This window comes from Corticium candelabrum, chromosome 13 (genome assembly GCF_963422355.1).
Source record: "Corticium candelabrum chromosome 13, ooCorCand1.1, whole genome shotgun sequence".
In the NCBI taxonomy this organism is placed as follows: domain Eukaryota; kingdom Metazoa; phylum Porifera; class Homoscleromorpha; order Homosclerophorida; family Plakinidae; genus Corticium; species Corticium candelabrum.
The window spans coordinates 6,451,082-6,471,568 of record NC_085097.1 but is presented as its reverse complement, the minus strand read 5'-3'; the positions used below and the strand labels follow the sequence as shown (position 1 = coordinate 6,471,568).

At 43.8% G+C, this 20,487-nt stretch overlaps 6 protein-coding genes across 9 annotated transcripts; 3 read left to right on the top strand and 3 right to left on the bottom strand.

Moving 5' to 3' along the window:
- Positions 1-392: 392 nt before the first annotated feature.
- On the top strand, positions 393-1,763 carry LOC134188605 (uncharacterized). The gene has a single exon (XM_062656773.1). The coding sequence runs from the start codon at positions 393-395 to the stop codon at positions 1,761-1,763; it is 1,371 nt and encodes a 456-aa protein (XP_062512757.1).
- A 3,729-nt stretch (positions 1,764-5,492) lies between these two features.
- LOC134189125 (uncharacterized) lies at positions 5,493-7,329 on the top strand. The gene is made up of 2 exons (XM_062657362.1): positions 5,493-6,431; positions 6,497-7,329. The coding sequence occupies exons 1-2, from the start codon at positions 5,498-5,500 to the stop codon at positions 7,072-7,074; spliced, it is 1,512 nt and encodes a 503-aa protein (XP_062513346.1). The 5' UTR covers positions 5,493-5,497; the 3' UTR covers positions 7,075-7,329.
- A 3,065-nt stretch (positions 7,330-10,394) lies between these two features.
- Positions 10,395-11,605, top strand: LOC134188847 (large ribosomal subunit protein uL15-like). Its single transcript, XM_062657052.1, has 2 exons — positions 10,395-10,589; positions 11,405-11,605. The coding sequence occupies exons 1-2, from the start codon at positions 10,443-10,445 to the stop codon at positions 11,531-11,533; spliced, it is 276 nt and encodes a 91-aa protein (XP_062513036.1). The 5' UTR covers positions 10,395-10,442; the 3' UTR covers positions 11,534-11,605.
- LOC134188846 (choline/ethanolamine kinase-like) lies at positions 11,559-13,904 on the bottom strand. Of its 4 annotated transcripts, XM_062657050.1 has the most exons (10): positions 13,774-13,904; positions 13,452-13,671; positions 13,159-13,295; positions 12,948-13,037; positions 12,400-12,458; positions 12,263-12,341; positions 12,100-12,208; positions 11,948-12,045; positions 11,805-11,886; positions 11,559-11,741 (listed from the first exon to the last, which is right to left on the bottom strand). In XM_062657050.1, exons 1-10 carry the CDS (start codon positions 13,866-13,868, stop codon positions 11,673-11,675), a joined length of 1,038 nt encoding a protein of 345 aa, XP_062513034.1. In that variant the 5' UTR covers positions 13,869-13,904; the 3' UTR covers positions 11,559-11,672. The 4 variants fall into 4 exon arrangements, with proteins under 4 accessions (XP_062513034.1, XP_062513033.1, XP_062513032.1 ...); XM_062657049.1 differs by having other exon boundaries at positions 12,100-12,341; XM_062657048.1 differs by having other exon boundaries at positions 11,948-12,208.
- Positions 13,905-14,380: 476 nt separating this feature from the next.
- LOC134188942 (leucine-rich repeat-containing protein 40-like) lies at positions 14,381-15,327 on the bottom strand. The gene has a single exon (XM_062657156.1). The coding sequence runs from the start codon at positions 15,224-15,226 to the stop codon at positions 14,555-14,557; it is 672 nt and encodes a 223-aa protein (XP_062513140.1). The 5' UTR covers positions 15,227-15,327; the 3' UTR covers positions 14,381-14,554.
- Positions 15,328-15,789: 462 nt separating this feature from the next.
- LOC134188604 (uncharacterized) lies at positions 15,790-20,275 on the bottom strand. The gene is made up of 7 exons (XM_062656771.1): positions 19,645-20,275; positions 19,458-19,566; positions 18,029-18,102; positions 16,739-17,962; positions 16,422-16,486; positions 16,193-16,358; positions 15,790-16,119 (listed from the first exon to the last, which is right to left on the bottom strand). Exons 1-7 carry the CDS (start codon positions 20,273-20,275, stop codon positions 16,019-16,021), a joined length of 2,370 nt encoding a protein of 789 aa, XP_062512755.1. The 3' UTR covers positions 15,790-16,018.
- Positions 20,276-20,487: the final 212 nt, after the last annotated feature.

Sequence of the window (20,487 nt, the reverse complement as noted above, 5' to 3'; positions counted from 1 at the left end):
ACTGGTTAAGAGTCTAAAAGTGCTGCTGCGTGTCTGTAGTTTGTGCTTGTGCATGTGTAATAGTTGGGCGTGTTAGTAACGTAAGAATGTTGGGAGGAGCTAGAGTATTGTAGACACGTTGCGCGATTATGTAAACGTCAGTCCGAGACAATAGACTCTTGGTGTGTGTTACGGCCATCCCGTCAAGTAGCAGGACCCATTCGAGAGACGTGCTGTGGGCAACCTGTTACAAGTGGTGACAGGAGTGTAGACAGAGACAGGAGCTACGTTTAGTTCTGAAGCGGCGGGAGTTCATTCGCCAGGCGTTACTACGGCTCGCTGTCACACCCGCTAGGTGTTAGCACGCAAGTGGATTTGTAAGTACTGTACGTTATCGTTTCTTTCGTGATTGTATGGCTCAACAACAGGAGGAGGGACAGCAAGCAGTCCAGCAGGCTCAGCTCCTACAACGTGTAGTATCTGTTCCAGAGAAATTTGAGGATGGAGATGTTGAGATGTGGGTGGAGCGTTTCGATCTTACTGCGACGGCAAATGGTTGGGACGCTGACATGAAACTACGGTTGTTACCGACTCTTCTGAAGGGAAGGGCGTATGCTGTTTATCGACAGATGACGGCGGAGCAGAAAGGAAACTATGCGGAGCTTACGACCCATCTCAAGCGCGTGTTTTCGCCTACTACGATTGAGAGTCGTCGTCTCGCACGTCGACAATTTATGTCTCGCTGTTGGAAGTCGTCTGAGGCACTGGAGGTGTATGCGCAAGATTTGGAGACTCTTTTGACGAAGGCGATGCCAAATTTGGCAGCAGAGCTGCGTGACCAGCAGTTGATGGATCGCTTCGTCGAAGGTTTGATCGACAACGCACCGTCCGTTGCCGGCGAGTTGGACCTACACCCTGAGGCGAGTTTTCAGGCGGCGGTGATCAGAGCACGCGAATTGATGTTGTTAGAGCGGAGGAAACTCGGAAAGCGGACGGATGGTCAAGTTCGAGCGATTGCAGATCATGCGAGTATTGATGTGAGCTTGGCGGAACGGCTGGATCGGATTGAGCAAGCGTTGCAGTCGGTGAGTGTAGTCGGTGCGTCCGTCACTCCAGATTCCAAGCGTGTAGTTCCCATGCGGCAGCAGCAACAAAAGGCGGGACGTCGCTGTTTTGCTTGTGGTGGCGAAGGACATCTCCGCAGCAATTGTAAACAAGTTACAATCGGACCATGTTTTGTTTGCCATGAGACTGGGCACTTAGCTCGTGATTGCCCTCAACGGATGCAGCAATCAGCAGCAGGACGAAGATTCACGTTGCCTCATCAATCAGAGGGTAGAAGTCAGTCTACAGCAGCAGGTGTTGTGAGAGGGCGTGGTCAACGTAGTCAAGTGAATGTTGTTGCAGGTGTAACGGAGACGTCATTGATGCTCAATCTTGAGCTAAACCACAACAATGCTTCTTGCTTAGTAGACACAGGAGCAGTAGTCTCTATTGTTCCTGACCACATGGTAGACCAAACAGCAATGTCATCTTTTCCTTCAGGTCAAGAACCCAAGTTGACAACAGTAACAGGAGATCCATTGGAAGTGATTGGACAAGTGAGCATAGAGGTGAAAATAGGCCACTGGCATACCATGCACAAGTTTGTTGTGGTACAATTTGACACTTGTCCTATAATTGGGTCAGATTTTCTGCTAGACCATGGAATGATCCTGGATTTGGCTCAAAAACGCTTAGAGTGGAGCGGAGGTGTAGCTGAGCTTTCCACACCACTACGATGATCAAAATTTAGTGTGGTGCTGGATGAACACTTGGAGGGAGCAGGAGAACGAATAATTGCTAAAGCTAAAGTTGTTCATGAAGGAACTGGCAGTGTAGAGCCTGGAACTTGGCTAATGGAGCCAGATACCCTATTTATTGAGAGAACAGGAGTACATGTTGCTCGAGCTTTAGTAGAAGTGAAGCAACAGGGTGATGAAACCATACCAGTTGAACTATTAATCCTGGATGGCCCAAGACGATTGTGGAAGGGCACAAGGCTAGGCGAACTGTGCGATGTTGATGTGAAGTCCATTGCAGCTTGTGGACTGAGTGAGGGTCCGGAGAAAAAGGCACCAGAAACACGAAATGCAGAATTCTTAAAGCAATTTGATTGGTCGGATTCAGCTGTGAGTCCTGAGGAAAGCCTCACATTACATCAGTTGTTGAGTGGTTATGAAGATCTGTTTTCGAAGGGACCACATGACATGGGTAGAACTCAAGTTGCCACTCACACGATACCAACTGGTTCAGCCAGACCAGTTCGTCAGTTGCCAAGACGAGTACCACATACTGTTCGACCAGTAGTAGAAGAACAGGTTGACCAGATGTTGGCAGAAGGTGTCATACGACCGTCATCAAGTGCATGGGCGTCACCTGTTGTTCTTGTAAAGAAGAGGCAGAACGGTAAGCATCGATTCTGTGTAGATTACAGAAAATTAAATACAGTCACAAGTCGGGATTCTTACCCTTTGCCCAGAGTCGATGACAACCTTGATGCTCTTGGAGGTGCAAAATACTTCAGCACTCTTGACTTAGCCAGTGGTTATTGGCAAGTTCTTGTTGACGAAAAGGATCGACACAAGACTGCCTTCATATGCCATCGAGGTCTTTTTGAGTTTAATGTAATGCCATTTGGGCTTACCAATGCACCTGGAACTTTCCAACGGCTGATGGACTTAGTTCTTTCTGGCATACAAGGCGTGGCTTGTCTTGTTTACCTCGATGATGTGCTTGTCTTCTCAAAGTCCTTTGATAGTCATCTTGAGCGGCTTACCAATGTACTTCAATGCTTGCAGAAAGCTGGACTAAAGCTTCGCCCAGAAAAATGCCATTTTGCGAAAAGTTCGGTGGAATATTTAGGCCACGTGGTGTCAAAGGATGGGTTGAAACCGGCAGAGCGGAATCTAATGGCTGTAAGGAACTTTCCAGTTCCTCGAGATGTGGCAGCTGTTCGACGCTTCCTAGGTTTGGCAGGGTATTACCGCAGGTTTATTTCAGGATTCTCAGTGATGGCTGCTCCATTGTTTCGATTGCTTGAACGCAATAGTCGTTTTGAGTGGACAGTCGCATGCAATGAAGCCTTTGAATGTCTGAGATCATGTTTGGTGAGTGATCCTATTGTGGCTTTTCCGGATTTGAGTCCTGAAGCAAAACCTTTTCAATTGGCTACCGATGCGTCTGATTGTGGTATAGGAGCAGTGCTATCTCAATGCCAAAACGGAGTAGAGCGTGTTATTGGGTATGCAAGTCGTACTTTGAGGAAGCCTGAACGAAACTACTCTACTATTGAAAAAGAGGCACTAGCAATTGTGTGGGCAGTGTCATATTTCAGGCCATATCTCTATGGTAACCAGTTTGTGTTAACAACTGATCACAAACCGTTGTCTTGGTTGAAGTCTTTCAAAGAGCCTAAGGGGCGCATTGCTAGATGGATAATGCAGTTAGAGGAATACAACTGGCAAATTCAACACCGACCTGGTCGTGAGAATGTTAATGCAGATGCTTTGTCTCGAGATCATCCAGTTCAGAGTACAGAGAAGCAGGGAGAGTTTGAGTGTCCAGAAAGCATGTTCCCACCTAGTTTTCAAGATGACCTCAGAAGACAAAGTAAGCCAGTTTCTAGTGTTGGAATAACCAGATCTGCCCATGAGTTACGACAATTGCAAGAAGCCGATCCATTACTCTCACTAGTGATGAAGGATTTTCCTAGGAGGAGGCAGGTGCCAACACAATGGGCAAAGAATCGACGCTGGTTGGCATGAAAGAAGATTTGGCCTCAACTACAAATGGAAGATGGAGTACTCTACCGAGTAGGGGCAAGGCAGGAATGTCATCAAAGTCAAAAGCGGTTGGTGTTACCAAATGCTTTGGTTGCTGAGGTCTTAGAACACTGCCATGACAAAAGCGGACATTTCGGGCTTGAAAAGACTTTGGAGAAAATTACTACAAGGTTTTGGTGGCCAGGGTACACTCTACAAGCAACTGAGTGGGTAAAGAGTTGCCATGCTTGTCAGGCAAAGAATAGAGCACAAGCAAGAGTGTCTGCGCCAATGCAATCCATCCCTATTGGCCAACCATTTGAGATGTGGGGAATGGACTTTGTCGGCCCACTTCCCTTGTCGTCGGGAGGAAATCGGTATCTCCTTGTAGTCAGCGATTATTTCACAAAATGGGCAGAGGCGATTCCTCTCCCTGACCAGAAGGCGTCAACAACTGCACGAGCGTTAGTCAATACGGTAATATTGAGATTTGGAATGCCGCTGACTATCCATAGCGATCAAGGAAGAAATTTTGAAAGTACGGTCATCAAGGAGGTATGTAACCTCCTAGGCATAGCAAGAACAAGGACAACACCCTACCATCCACAAGGAGATGGGTTGGTGGAAAGGCTCAATCGAACATTGATTAATGCTTTGTCGAAGTATGTAGGGCCCGACCAGACTGACTGGGATGATTGGATTTCCCTAGTAGTATTCGCCTATAACACTTCAAAGCACATGTCGACTGGTATCACTCCTTTTGAGTTGTGCTTTGGTCGGCAAGTTCGATTACCGGTGGAAGCCAGTATTTCCTCTTTGCCAGAGATAGAATTAGCAACTAATTACGCAAAGAAGTTAGCTGAAACAATGGCACAGACTAAAGAAATTGTTGACCAGGAGATCACAGCATCTCAAGCTCGACAGCAGACAGGCTACAATCGTCACCACGCAACAAAAAGTCATGGTTTCAAAGAAAAGCAGTGGGTCTTACTGCATCACCAGGCGGTAAAAAGAGGACTGTCTCCCAAATTAAGTGCAAAATTTCGAGGTCCATATGTAATCGTGAAGGTGATTGACCATGCACCGAATGTTATCATACAGCTAGTGGGGAAAGGAAGGAGAGGTCAAAAACGAGTGCATGTGAACCGTTTAAAACCCTATTATAGACAAGGATTTTATCAAGGAGAGGTAGCCAAGAATAGACATTCTGAAGATCAAGATCTGACGTTAGAAGAGCCTGTGCAGCCGTTCAACGACAGGAATGTGAAAACTCGGAACAAGATCACAAGATCCACACCTAAGAAGGACAGAAGAGTATCAATGGAAGAAGAACAAGTGTATGCTGAAGAAGTTTACCAAATTCCTGTACAACCACCAGTACAGCCACTTCAACAGCTTGCAGAAGGACGCCCAAGGAGACAAGTAATGTTACCCAGACGATTGGCGGACTTTGATTTGACTTGACAGTCTTTGGTGATTGATTTTGTTTGTGTTCATGTTCTTGAAGTACTGTAGTCAAGGAAGTAAGGGGGGAAGAGTGTAATAGTTGGGCGTGTTAGTAACGTAAGAATGTTGGGAGGAGCTAGAGTATTGTAGACACGTTGCGCGATTATGTAAACGTCAGTCCGAGACAATAGACTCTTGGTGTGTGTTACGGCCATCCCGTCAAGTAGCAGGACCCATTCGAGAGACGTGCTGTGGGCAACCTGTTACACATGGATAGATTTTATTTGGGCGTCCTGCCGGGACTGGTGACGGCTTTCGAGATCACGGAAGAACCAAAGTGGGAAGGTCCCACTATGGCGAGACTCGTGCAAGAAGGTCTGGGCCTAGGCATTGATGCTACTAAACCAGAAGTAATGCTGCACACTCAAATTGAGCCGACAGAGAAAAATCTGGTGAGACGTACGGTCGGAACTGGTTACCAAGAGTTGAACGAGACGCTAGAAACGGCGTCGTCCGTCAAGCAGAGCTTGTCAAGCAATCTACGCTTGAACGCTATAGAAGCAGTGTCATTCAACGTGAAATACAATTGGCAGAAAGAGGAAAACAGAGCGGTGAAGATGAGAGCACAAGGCAAGAAGATCCATTGTGAGACTGTTCTTTTCGACTATCAACAGTTTCCCAACTCATCTCGCCACCTCCGTACGTTACTGGAGGCTGCAGCTAAGCAGAAGGGACACGAGTACTGTCCAGGAAAGAAGGTTATTCTGAGAGACCGTGAAAGCATCTGCAGAGACGTCGTTAGGAACGAAAATCAGGGAGTAACTCACTACATTTCTGAAGTTGATCTTGGAGCTATGGTTTACGAAGTTAAAGTTGAACAAGACGTGAGAGAGAACAACACTAGAAGGGGGAGCGTAGACATTGGTGGGGGCGCAAACGGGATTGCTGCCGAGATAGGCTTAGACTTTTCCAATGAATCTATGCAGATGGCTAGCCAAGCTGAGCACAAAATCAACTTTGTTATTGACAAAAATGTTAAGCTGAATAGAGACAACACTAGCATTTTGCCAGAACAAGAGAAAATGATTTCATACAAAGTGACCCCTATTTGGCATCTCATTGATGACCCAGATTGGCGTCAGTCTGTCAAGAAAGCATGCCAGGATTATGTGGATGATTCCAACCCGATTGCTGTTAACTCAGGTAGCTTCTTGATTTTGTGTACAGTTGTGCTCGTATTAATTTAATTAATCTATTGGCGTTTTCAGAAAATTCATTTGTTGTCAAAGCGGTTGGTGCTAAACAGCGTGCAAATCTGTACTTGAAGCTGTCGGATGATCGAGTTGAAGGAATTTCTGATAAAGGAAAGGCTGATCGCTTTACTGTAGAGTTCTCTTCTCTCAATAGAGTTAATCTAAAGAAATTCAAGCATGGGAAGCGTGCTAATCAAACCGATGGTAGTGAACTTGAGAAACAGAATGACCCAAATCATGGGTTTGTTCTGTATCACGAATTTTCTGGTGGTCGACATTCATACTTGACAGTAGATCTGGAAAGTAAAATGGTTATTCCTCGACCAACTGTTGAAGCTGAAGAACAAGCTGCATTTTTTCTGTCTACTCCCATAAGACAGCCCGCAGCAATGTCTTCATGGCAAGCTCGAAAACCTCTTCTTCTTAATTTTCGTCATAAGACATCTAGATGGCTGGGGCTCTGGTCATCTGTCTTTGACAATTATCTTGTGCTTGAACAGGAGACTAATGGTTCTGTTTTTGTGCTGAAGGAGAAGACTGGAGGTGAACTCTCAGCTGATTCATACTGCCAGTTTTGTATTGAGCAGCCTTAGTAGACTCTCACAAACAAACTGGTTTAGTAGCTAGACTGGAGGCACAGTATAGTTAGACTGTGTGTGCTAGCCTAATTTCATGTTTTCTATATTTATTAAGTCACCACTGTTTGACTGGCGGTTTAGTACACAGTGGTATATATAGATGTGATACCACTGTTTGACTTGTGAGCATTTAATTAGTACACACATTGGTATAGATAGGTATGATATGTTTGCAACTTGTCTAATTAAAGAGTGTAGTAATTTGTTGGATTTCCGTAGTTTATGCAGTTACATATCTAGCCATCCATATGTTTCATTGCACACGCATAGCTGAATCCTGTAAACGATTAGATGATCTCTAAATTCGTGTAACCATAGAGTGAAACCTTTGGTAGAAACCACGTGACCTTACCCGTATTACAAGTATCTATCTCCTTCATGCAAAGGAAACCGAACGATAAGACTTGTGGATATCAGAAATTTCAGTGTATTAAAATACACGCGATTGAAACGGTCCAGAACCTGGCAGTGGACCTATGCGAATAAACAATACCGCCCACATCTGTCTAGGTCCTACCAGAGGCGCATGCGCGCTAGGGTTAATGGCTAGATAGTGGTGTACCAGCTCTGTTGATCATAGCAATGGTAGGGTATGCACACGCGTTTCTCTCGGTACAAACGATTTGTGTACGGCTGTATCGACCAATCAGGGTTGCCAAAAACCACGTGACACAATACAACCCTATGATGTCACAACTTGGCGGGCATAGCCTATTGCAAGCTTATCTTGTACACTAAAAATGCATTAGGAAATACACAAGTAAAACACAAACGTGTGCTAGGAACTCATGAAATGTACTGAAGTACAGAGACAACCCAATCTATTTGTTTCATATTACTAGACAGTTTGTAACTACAGCTGCTGCTAAAAGTACAGTTCTTGAAAAGTTATCGACAGTCTCATCTTGTAAAACACATTTCACACTACTTCATAGAAATACATATGGTAGACATTGATTGTTGTCTTCAAGAGACGTTGTGCCTCCAAGTTAGCTATGAACTTGCTGGGTAACTGTTGCTCGAGACAAAATACACCAGTGAAATAAACTGTCTGATGCTGAGAGACTGAGAGACTCTCTTGACATTGAGAAAGCTGCTGCTCGCCCAGAAGATCATCATGATATTGCACATGGCACGTGTTCATTGATGAAACTGTCAGATGTCTCACTGTTTGTACTGAGACTTCTCTATTTATCTTACTTTACTTTAATAATTTAATTCACTATGTTGTTCATAATATATTATCATTATTTATCGTATATTTGTATTGCTCACTGTTTGAGCAATCAAGGTAGACAAACGACTGTGAAATTTGAGATCCATAAATCATCTCTCCATCCAAAACATCCTAATGTGACTAGAGCTCATTTCTTGTCTTTCTCTCGACGTCGACTTTACGAGCGTGACATACTGATTCCCATTCGAACATGTTGAATACTGAACATATAAATTAGTCATACTTGTTACTTGTCGGTATCGTGTTATTGTTCTCAGATGTTGCTCAACTGGGATGTTATTTGATGAAAGCAGGAAATTTGAAAAAAATTGAAAATATCTCAGACGAGCTCTCAACATACTCCAAAAATAAATTGCCAAAAATCATCCTCACATACCAATTTGTCTAGTGAAATGTTTTGTAAACAGTAAATTGGCATGTTTTGTAAGTAATCTGTCTTGGGAGAATGAATCATGAAAAAAGGAAGAATAACGAAGTAGAAACCATCCTTTAAAGCTGTTAACATCTAAAGCAGTTTCTCTCAATGAAAATGATCCCAACAAATCTCCAGTTCCTCATTTGTCTTTATGATGTACTTGATTAATTTATTGATTATCACACGAAGCAGTCAAAGTCCAAAGGTCAATGTTGTGGGCAATGACAGTACAGGTAAAACATCTTTAAAATGATACCTATGCTGTCAATGAGACAACCAGCTTTTGTTGCATCCTGGGACAACGCTATTATAGAGCTGCCATTCCGATTCCCTGTTTTACGACCTATCATCGACAGTCTCTTAAGCTCTTCAACCACTCCAATCAGTGAGGCCATAGCAAGGTCTGTCCCTCCAGGAAAAATATCTCCGACTACCTGCGCTGTACTGGGAAAGTTCAACAAAAGCTATCTTCTGTCACTGCTTCTTCTAATGCTCAGTATCTACTCGAAAATGCCCCCACTGCCAGAGATGCAGCCCGCCTACGCTCAACAACAGGTAAGGGCGCTGGGGCTTGGCTTAATGCTATCCCTACATCGGAAGTGTTCGCACTCAATTCTTGCGCTTTTTGTTTGGCGTCCTTCCTTCGTTTGGGTTTGCCCATAGCCTTCTCCAGCTGGACAACGACATGCAATTATGGAGCTCTTATAGATGACAGTGGATACCATTTGCTGACCTGTAAGACTGGTGGCAGGCTGGTATGGTCTCACGAATCGATTTCGTCCGTCTGGTCTGATCGTTTCCGTGGGTTGCATATCCACCACCGCAGGGAGCCGAGGAGTCGTTATACGACCACAGACAACAGACAAGACATCGTATTTTTGACTCAGACATTGGAAACAACGTTGACCTTTATCTCCCTCGCCCACCCATGGAGTAGTGACATCTTTCCATCATCTGCTGGTGTTAGTGGTGCCGCTGCAGAGAGGAGAGCAGACCGAAAGAAAGAGAAATACAGTAAACAGCAATTACCAGGTGGCACAATTGCCACTGTAACCCCACTGGTAATGGAGCATTTTGGAGCTTGGGGGATCGATGGGTGGAAACTCCTGTGCAAATTAGCAAAGAAGTCATCAGACAAAGTGGGACGACCGAATGCTGTGGAGTTTATCGACTTCTGGTCCAAACACTTCTATTCAGCTTCAGAAGTGCAATGCTAGAGTCATCTCTAAAAAGCTATCTTTGCTGTCTGAAGACAACAGATGTGACCTCTTTGCCACCCAGTACTTCAGCCACTAGCTGGTACTGGAGGCTTTGCTTGTACACTGTAGATTTTAAGTGTAGAACTCATTTTGTTCTACACAAGTTTCAATTTTAGCTTAGTTAGTTGATGAACAGTACTAGTAGTTAGACAGTACATAGTACCCTGCATTGAAAAATGTATCATAGATAAAAGTTCAAATATATGTGACAGACAGACAGACAGACACACACACACACACACACACACACACACACACACACACACACACGTGGTTGGGTAGTTACAGTCTACACTTCACTGTGTACACATTGGCTACTGAATGTTGTTACTTGTGGGAAGATCGGAGATTTTATGCTCTGACTGTTTGCCTAAATTTATTTAGGCATCCTGGTTATTTTGGTAAAGTGGGCATGCGTCATTTTCATTTGACGAAACAAAGGTACTATCGACCGATTATCAATCTGGACAAGCTCTGGACTTTGGTGAGCGAGCAGACACGGAAGACGTACGCTAAGCGTGAAGATAAGAAGGTGCCAGTCATAGACGTCGTCAGAGCGGTGAGAGATAGTTCATTGTGTGTGTGTGTGTGTGTGTGTGTGTGTGTGTGTGTGTGTGTGTGTGTGTGTGTGTGCGTGCTCTGTCTTGTTGTCTGGCTTACGTGTTGGCTAGACTGCATGTGGAAATCAGGTGTACTAAGTAAGGGCAATGCTCAGACTGTGTGAGTGCTCATGTCACAGCCGCATCCAGCCCTTGCAGTCAATGAACCTTCTAATGGACATCCTGGGAGACTTCGCGCTCTTTACTGCCATACAGTGTTGTGCCAATTCGCACACCACCAGTAGTCTCCAAACAGTTTACAGAGAATGTCACGTACCGTATTCCTAAAAAATGTATTTTCTTGATTAAACGCCGCGGGGCCTCGCTAATAACTTTAGCGAATGCCACAGGGGAGGTAATTGATTATACTTCGTTATGTAGCTAGACCATGTGCATACATGACATATGCCTGAATCATGTGAATTGCGTGGCCAAAAGAGTAGCGACCCAAGAAGCATTAGACCCACAGCAGAGTGGAATATAACAGTCAGTCATCGGTCGTTGACCGACCAACTGATGTTCATGACCAACCACAGTTCAATGTCTTTGCTAGAGCATGATGTCCGACCAAGAATTTTGCCTTATGTTCCACTCTGCACAGACGTACAGTCTAAGTATTAGACCAACGGCTTACAGACAGACTCACAGGTTAGTTAATCCATGTCTCTAAGGCAGCAGACATACCTTTGCAAGCCACACGTGCGTGCACTCTGATGCTAACCTGGACATGCTCCTCTAACTCACCAACCAATAATCGGTTTCTCTTTCTCGTTAGGGTTACTACAAGGTATTAGGAAAAGGTCGTCTTCCGCAGCAGCCGGTCATCGTGAAGGCCAAGTTTTTCTCACAACTAGCCGAGCAGAAGATTAAGAAAGTGGGCGGAGCTTGTGTACTTACAGCATGAGAACTGCATGGGAGCTTCTTTTTCCGTGTGTACTGTACCTATTCGTCAATTTAAATATACAAATCTACTGTACATCGTGCTTCAGATTACCATTAGAAGAATAGGTCTTGCAGAAAAAATTGGTGTACACACCGGATTTCTACAGTTGCTTTTCTAGTAAACGTTCTTTTGTTGTCTTGTACGCCGAGAGTCGCTGGACAGCATATTCCTGCAATGAACACACAAATTGGTTCGACGGTTTAGGTCTCGTGAGCATCTGTACTGCACTGACCTTGTAATCGAATTCGATGTCTGATGATCTGGCCTGGTATAGTCCCCACACAGCCCACACGAAGTGAGACAACGGAACAAACCTAATACCGACGAATAGCCTAGCACCCCAGCTGTACACAGAACGTATATGAGGACACATACTGTTCGACTTCTTTCAGTACTGCTTGCTCTTCTCTACACCTATCTCCTATAGAACGATGTTTGGATATCTCGTCCAGGTAAGTGTGTATAAAGTGCAACTGAAGGTCACAGTTTCTAAGGCGATGACATACAATAGTAATATTAGTTCCTACCTGCTGTGCTTGTGATGGGAAGTCTGACGGCTCCAATGCAAAGTATGGTGGATCACTGATTGTGTAGTCTAGTGACCATTCGCAGAAGTGATTGGCAATGTCAAACCCTCTTCGAGTCGGAAAATAGTTTAACTGTGTACGGTAGCAGACACTTGATGCATACCTGTAATTGTAGCTGCAATATTCGAAATCAATTAATTGAAGTCTCTGAGTGCCTGCTTCGTCTATGAGTAGGATGTTTCCTAGAATGAGATACGGACTCACACATTTAGAGGAGAATTGTTAGAAATGATCGAGAACCTTCTTGTAAGTCGTTATGACAGAAGACAACCGGTGATGATACTTTGGGTAGTAATTCTCTAGATATTGAAACCAGCAAGTTGGAATAAATTTGAAGTGTGGTGTGGTGTGTGTGTGTGTGTGTGTGTGTGTGTGTGTGTGTGTGTGTGTGTGTGTGTGTGTGTGTGTGTGTGTGTGTACACCACCAGAGACAGTCAATGTCAGTACTGTCACCAAACATTCCGCCAACAAGGCCTCCATAACCACAAGCGTTTCTGCTGTCAATGAACATCCACTCTTCCGATATAGCCTATGGTGACCTCGGCCTGCATAGTTTCTCATTGGAATGAACGCAGCGTGAAGTGAAGTGTGTGTGTGTGTGTGTGTGTGTGTGTGTGTGTGTGTGCAAGTGTTGTTTGCTTGCGTGTGTCATTTGTTTGTTTGTCTGTGTTGTTTGTTTGTTTGTATGTGTGTGTGTGTTGTGTGACTGTGTCGTTTGTTTGTATGTGTGTGTGTGTGTGTGTGTGTGTGTGTGTGTGTGTGTGCGTGCGCACGAATTCATTGGCTACCTGCAAATCCATAACATTTCTTCTTCAATGTCACATGGCAGATCACGTGATGCATCAGCACTTCGATCTCCTTTCAATTCCTCCATCCATCTGGATCACAAACAAACACATGTAGCCAATCACAGCATACACAGTACAAAACCAAACCAAACCACAAACTTTATTTACCACCTACTATTAAATGCGTTTCTATACCAAATGAGTAACTTACTGTGTCAACATCGCTTGGATCCACAATGGAGTCTTTGCTAGTGGCATCTCTGTGACGTGCATATCGACCAATGATACAGCAATCTTTTTACTAGTTACCGGATCAGCCAACTCTTTGGTCCTCAATGGCCGACTATTCTAAAATTAGACAAAAATACTCACTAACCCAAAATATTAATTAAATACAGAGCATAGCCTTGCGCACCCAGACCCTACCTCCGAGTCATACTTCCGTAGCCCCCCAGATATGACGCGGTGGTAGGGTCTGGCTACGCGAGACTACAGTCCCATTACCAACACAAATTCCTCTATTCTTCCGCCATCAAACACTGCGTGTAGCTTTGGTCCTAACCGACGTTCAGACAGCAGCGCCGTGACGACAGTATTGTTGAGCAAAGCTTCAGTCGATGACTGCACCAATTCACCAAATATTCTCAGCAGTATGTCCGTTGGTTCGGCGTCCGTGGAGGACAACGACAAGCGACAACGAAATAGTTTATTTGTTAGACCTCCACTATAATAGGTACATGTAAGCATCGATAATAGGATTGTAATGCATGCTAGGCTAGCTGCTGTTGTCGACATGCAGACCTATGGGATGTTGTGGGGTCCCTACCAGACTTCCGTCATTGTGAAGTTGTCTGTTGCGGCATTCTTCCAAGCGCCGGACAAATACGTTGAGCATATTCTTCTAGCTTCGTCGATATTCATGTATGATGTGATTGGTGACCTGAACACACCCACGTTCTACAGCAAACATGCGCAGACGAGGTTGGTACCACGTGATACGTGCCGCCCCGCCCTTCACCGCGCCTGCCGTTCCAACCAGTGCAGTCGGGCAAGCAAGCGCACACGATGCTCACATCCGGGAATGACGACAACGCGGCGAGACTGGTTACGAGTCTAAAAGTGCTGCATGTCTGTAGTTTGTGCTTGTGCATGGATAGATTTTGTTTGGTCGTCCACCCGCTTCCAGAGTGTAGTAATCCCTCAGAATAGATTCGACCCAGTCTCACTCGGCCCTGCCATTCCCCGGATTAATCCTCGGCGATACCGGACCAACTATTGGCAACCACAACTGGTACACGTGTACGGGGAACCAGTTCTAGATACCAATATGGCGGTCCCCGGACCAGTTAGAAGGCGGGGGAACAAAGCGTGACAATCCAAATCTATTGTATCTCAATCATGAAACTGCGTCTAGATCTAGTTTCAGACTTCAGTTTCACTTCAGTTGTTTGTATTAGAAAGTCAACAAATACCTAACATAGCTAAAGTATGAACCCATCTAATTAATGCAAATGAGAAGTTTGTTTTCTAACTCAAACTACCAAAGTCATCACTGTTTCTCAACATGTTGCAGTCAATTCAAGACTATACCCTTGGGTTACAGCCTTTTAGTACCATCCAGAATGTTGGTAGTAACTCCTTAGATTGGACATTCCCTGTTTAATGACTCCAAGAGGGGGAGACCTCAAGTTATCACATTCATCAGCATTGAGCTCCCTCAGACTTCTCATGAGGCACACGTCGCGTGGAATCGACGTCAGTTTGTAATTCTGCCTCAAATATAAGTGCTGAAGTCCAGCCATTTGCTGGATTGCGTGTAGGTCGTCGTTGCGGAGATTATTTCCGCCCAAACGAAAAATTGTCAGGCGGTGCAGCTTGTACAGAGTCCAAGGAAGAGACTCCAATTGGTTCCCATACACTGAGAGCCTTTCCAGGTAACCAAGATTACCTATTGCGTCCGGCAAGGTTTTGAGATTGTTGGAGGTCAAGCGGAGACGGACAAGATTGACTGCGCTTAGGATGAAATGTGGAAAAGTGTTGAGACCGCAATCAGTGATGTCCAGGACAGTGAGTGGATTGTAGTCATGGACATCTCGAAAGAAATAACTGGAGTAGAACGAGTCTTCCTTGATAGGCAACATGCTCAGGTCCAGTCGACATCCCTGAGCTCTCGTCAGCGGATTCCTAACTTCTTCGCCGGCGACCCGTTCTGCTCTCCTTTCCTCTGTCTCTCCGTTCTCTGTATCAACTTTCCAAACATGAGCATGACTAACTGCCATGACAATTTGAGGAGAACCGGAAAATATTGATATTAATACATTTTACGAAAAACGTAAACGTAATTGAAGACGATAAACAACCTAATCAGCTCAAAATCATTGGCACCAGTGGCGTAGGAATACAATCAAAGTTGGGGGCCCAACATGGATGCCATTATTGCATGGAGCTCTTAGTTTTTTCCACTTGTACTGTACCTTGTTTTCAAGATGACCTAATTATGTAAAGTGACCATAAACTGCTGATGGGGGGCATAGCCCCAGTGGCCCCCCTGCTTCCTACGCCTATGATTGCTGTATATCGATATACCGACATTTGTTGACTATAGGTATTCGATTTGACCCCAACTTGTTCAAGGACGGAGTACTAAAAGTCTAGATGAAGCCACCTAAAAATGGGGGTGCATCGCTTCATGCAGTAAACGCTTACATGGGCAACTTGCAAAGGTTTGGCGTGTCTATATCGGATATCTGTTCTACGAGAATGCTCTTTTCCCATATCAACAATGACGTTGGAGATTGTCTCCTGAAAATGCTGCCAGAAAGTATGTTGAAAGGGTGACAGAATGAAACTGCCAAGTCTATAGACTCTGGCAGTGACATCCGTTGAATTGCAAGATTTATTGATAACGACCCAATAGAAAGTACAAAACTAACATACAAATCTACACCAATGTTTACAAAATATACACAGAAATTCTAGCATGTCATAATAAATTAGTAAAGTATGAGTATTGCTCATGTACATACTAAGTATTAATAAAAGTAGTGAGCTCACGTTGAAACACATGGCTATCACAAGAATTCTCCAACAGTCACGAATCCGACTCCAAGCTGCTGCTTCTTGTCAGTTGCTAGTGCTATTCTCACAAGCACATGATCAGCAAGAGGCCATGCTGGAAACCAACAAAACAGTAACTCAAGTCATACACTGCGTCCAATGTATATAAGTGATTCATAAATGATTACCAGGAAACAAGACTTCCACTTCATTATTGACACTCTCAGCTCCCGTTTCCTCAATCTTGGATTCATCCTGTCCTTGACTAATAAACTGAACTATACATTTTCCTGAAGACATGGCACTTTCCTGAGCAACTGGCGAGTTGAGGGCAATGTGTAGAAGCTTGGAAACCTGAAAGAAAATGACCAGGAATATGAAGACGACAAGTAGAATAGCAAATAAATAGATACTAACACCAATTGGAATGTGATCAGGACTAATGGTGATCCCAGTGATAGCAGAGATGCTTTCACCCACTCCTTAGCAAACAAACAGAATTGTCAAACTAATGTATCTGAACCTTGTAGTATTTTTAGTAAGTAATCATAACATGGAAACAAAGCTGCAATACACACACACACACACACACACACACACACACACACACACACACACACACACACACACACACACACACACAAACACACACACACACACACACACACACACACACACACACAAACACACACACACACACACACACACACACACACACACACACACACACACACCTTCTAGAGGTTGAGTATTGTCCGTAGTGACAGGTAAAGCACCTGCAACAACTTGTCTGTCAACAGTACAGACGCTGGAAGGGGCAATGCCAATCTGAGGATTAGATCCAAATGCCAGATTCTGTGAATTGCTGATAAAGAACTTAAAAATGTTGGGCTGATGCGCTGTAGTAGAAGAATTGCGTAGCTGAAAGTCAGAAGAAATTGGAAAAGTAACATCAAGTGTGACCGGCTCCACAGTCATATAGTCACCTTCAAATGCTGCTGTGAATGTGCACTCAAGATATCCAGAATTGCCTGTAGGATCTTCCATTATGACTTCAAAATTTGTTGCTCCATTGATAGGACCATTCCATATTAACTTAGTTGAAATTCTAGCTTCTGCGGATTGTTTGCAAAGTTTCCACGGATCGTTAGCCTTAGCAGACAATGTTAGATACCCACACCGACCAATGATAGAGTTTATAGCAGGGCGTAGTAAAATGTATGACTGCATCTCCAACATTTGACGCAACTCTGTAACCACAACGTTCGCACCATGAATGACATGAACAGAAACCATCCACTTGTGCTGCTCGAGACGCTTTCCAAACAAAACATAAGAAACACATTTTTCTACCCATGATTGAATGTTAAGTATGGAGCCCAACCAACAAAGGCAGCAGAAATGCCGAAGATAAATGATGCCTCGATGAGAATCAAATTGGACAGAAGGTGACTGTGATACTACTTCTCCTGTAGCTGTATTAATGGTGAGTGCTGTATGCCACTTTGCTGGTTCGATATCAGGAGTTTGATATATCATCATTAATCTAAGTAGCCAGCCACTGCCAGAATGTGTAGATTTAAATGATACAAATGCAGGCAGCTGAAGTTGAACGTAATCCCTAAAATTAACTTCAGATGGAGAAAGACGGACACAAGGGCTCACAACCATTTCCTCTTTGTCACTGTCAGTAGGAGGCATACAATGTGAATGAAGCATAATATCACATTGAAACACCTGAGGTAATAATACAGCACCGGATGGCACAATCAAGAAAATGTCATCAGAGCCACACTTGCCACCTGATTGACCGATGACTGCGCTGAATGAAACAACATCTGTGCCTGCGGGTTCTCTGCTTATTGTCATCATGCTCAGTATTCCACCGCACCAGTAAACATCTTCTACAGGAATGTCAACAAGCATTGCATCCAGCTGCTTCAGAGGATTCCGATCAACTATAAAACAATCAGCATTCAAATTGTCACTTTAGCTACAGTCACACACCATCAGTATCTGCTCACTGAATTCTCGTATCATTGGATTTTCTTTCTCTTTGGGTAGCTTGTCAAGTATGCCTTGACTCTGTTTATCGGCTCTAGAATCAAGAAATCAATCAGTGAGTACAGCAGAATTTGTTAAACAATTGTTCCAAAGCAGATACACAACCTTGTACAAAAGCAAACTAAACTATGACATGTTATGTCACTCATCATGTTGCCCCCCAGGACCGTAAGAAGCATTCAAAAGTGGTCTGCCTAACATGCGCTAAAAAGGCGTGGTCCAAACATAGCTAGCCAAAAGAGCAGTCAGTACGTTATCTAATGTACTGCACAACGGGTTCTTGAATAATTACTCTCGTTTACCAACAATTACTGTAATACGTGGCTACACAATGACCTCAGGGAACCTGTCAAGATGGTTTAGGTTACTTTCTTTCTAACTATAGATATATTAGTTATTTAATAACATATATATTTTTAACAAGAAGTTTCAGGCAATCGTCAACTGTCGGAAGTACAGTTTCTGAGAGATGGTTCGGCCACAAACAGACCGACAGGACCAGTTCCTATGAACCTGAAATAAGCCTCATGGTATGGCCATGGCCATGGCCCTGCCCTCTACCATTAATATTGTGATTATGTATACATATGCAGTGGCGGCAGAGCTGAGGGAAGGGGGGCAATTGCCAGCCAACTTGATAATCAACAACTGCAAAGAAGTTTTGGGAAAGTATCTGAATTTGGGGCAGTGTTCACCAGACCTATAGATGTGTGTAAGCGCTTTCTGTTGCCTACGAGGAATATTTAAGTTAAAGTTCAACATCAGAAAGCGATTCCCAACAGGAAACGTTGACAACGCATTCTTGGTGAGGCATGGGGAACTTCATGTACACTGACACCTTTTTATGCCCCCCCCCCAACTTGCGAATCGCTCCGTCACCACTGCATATGCATAGACTATCGTGGTTAAGCATTTTCTAGTGGCAAAATGTGCACTTAGCTTGAAACACAACTGCTAAACAGATTTAACGGTTGTATCAAAGCTATGCCTCTCTGAGTAAAACAATATGGCCACAGGATATGCTAAAAAATTAAGTCCAAACAATTTCAGTACTTTGTTGAATTAGCATAGCTATGTCTACGTCTTGTCCTTGAGCTTATCGCAAGAGTGCCATCTTCTGTAACTGAAGGGCTCCTTATTAGTTTGTCCATCTGTCTTAGAATTCCCGTTTGCATGTTTGTCAATCTTCTGCATAGCTCTACAAGTCCCCTATTTTGATGGTCTGATCAAGGTTCAAGTTTCAAGGGTATGCGTAAATCTAATGTCCTCTTCAATGCCACAATTTTTCACAAAATTTTATCTGTGCATTAAATTGTGATCAAGTGAAAACACAGTCAAATTATCAAATTGTGTAAATAATTACATCGAATGTAACATTCACAGTCTCACCCGTCATCTACAAATGCCTTTGCAAATGGTTTTGTTTCATCTGTCAGCTCACTGGATCTTGTCTCCTCATATCTTGATGGTTCAGGTAACTTCGACGTTCTTTGTACAGCTGAACAACAACGCAAAATCACATGAAAAGAAACAATACGTACATGCATGAGTACGCTCTGAGGCAATATCGAATTACCTGTACTTCTTGGTCTAGGTACAGGAGATAGAGCTCTATTACCACAATCATCTGCATTGAGCTCGGTAAGGTTGTCCATATGATACAGCTTATGTGGAATAGATGTAATGTATGGATTTTGTCTTAAATATAACTGCTGGAGTCCAATCATCTCTTGGATTCTGTGTAAATCTTTATTGTGCAGCTTGTTTCCTCCCAAACGCAAAATCTTTAACTGACGCAGCTTGTACAAAGACTGGGGAAGAGACTCCAACTGGTTTCCATACGCTGAGAGCCTTTCCAAGTATTGCAGATCACCGATGGTGTCTGGCAGCGTCTTGAGATGGTTAGAGTGTATTCGGAGTCGAATAACGTTGGTAACATTGCAGATGAAATTCGGAATAGATTTAAGACCGCAGTCGTTGAGATTCAAAACGGTGATAGAATAGTACTTGAGAGATTCTTGTTGAAGTGACTCACTCAGCCAGTTCTCGTCGATAGACAACATGCTAAGGTCCAGTCGACGTCCAACATCGCTCGTCTGCGGATTTCTCACATCTTCATCGTCGACCTTTTCCGCTTTACGTTGCACTATCTCTCGATTTCCTGCAACAACGCGCCAAACAAGATCGTAGTTGCCAACGTCAGCCATGCCTTGTCAGTGACATACGGGAACCTGACTTATATATATATATATATATATATATATATATATATATATATATATTGATGTTTATAGTTCACTAAATAGTGCAGTTCCCTTAAAGGGCACACATACACGCGAATCTACATAAAACAAACACACACACACACACACACACAGACTAAATAACTTATATGGCCTCGACATCCCAGACTGCTTTT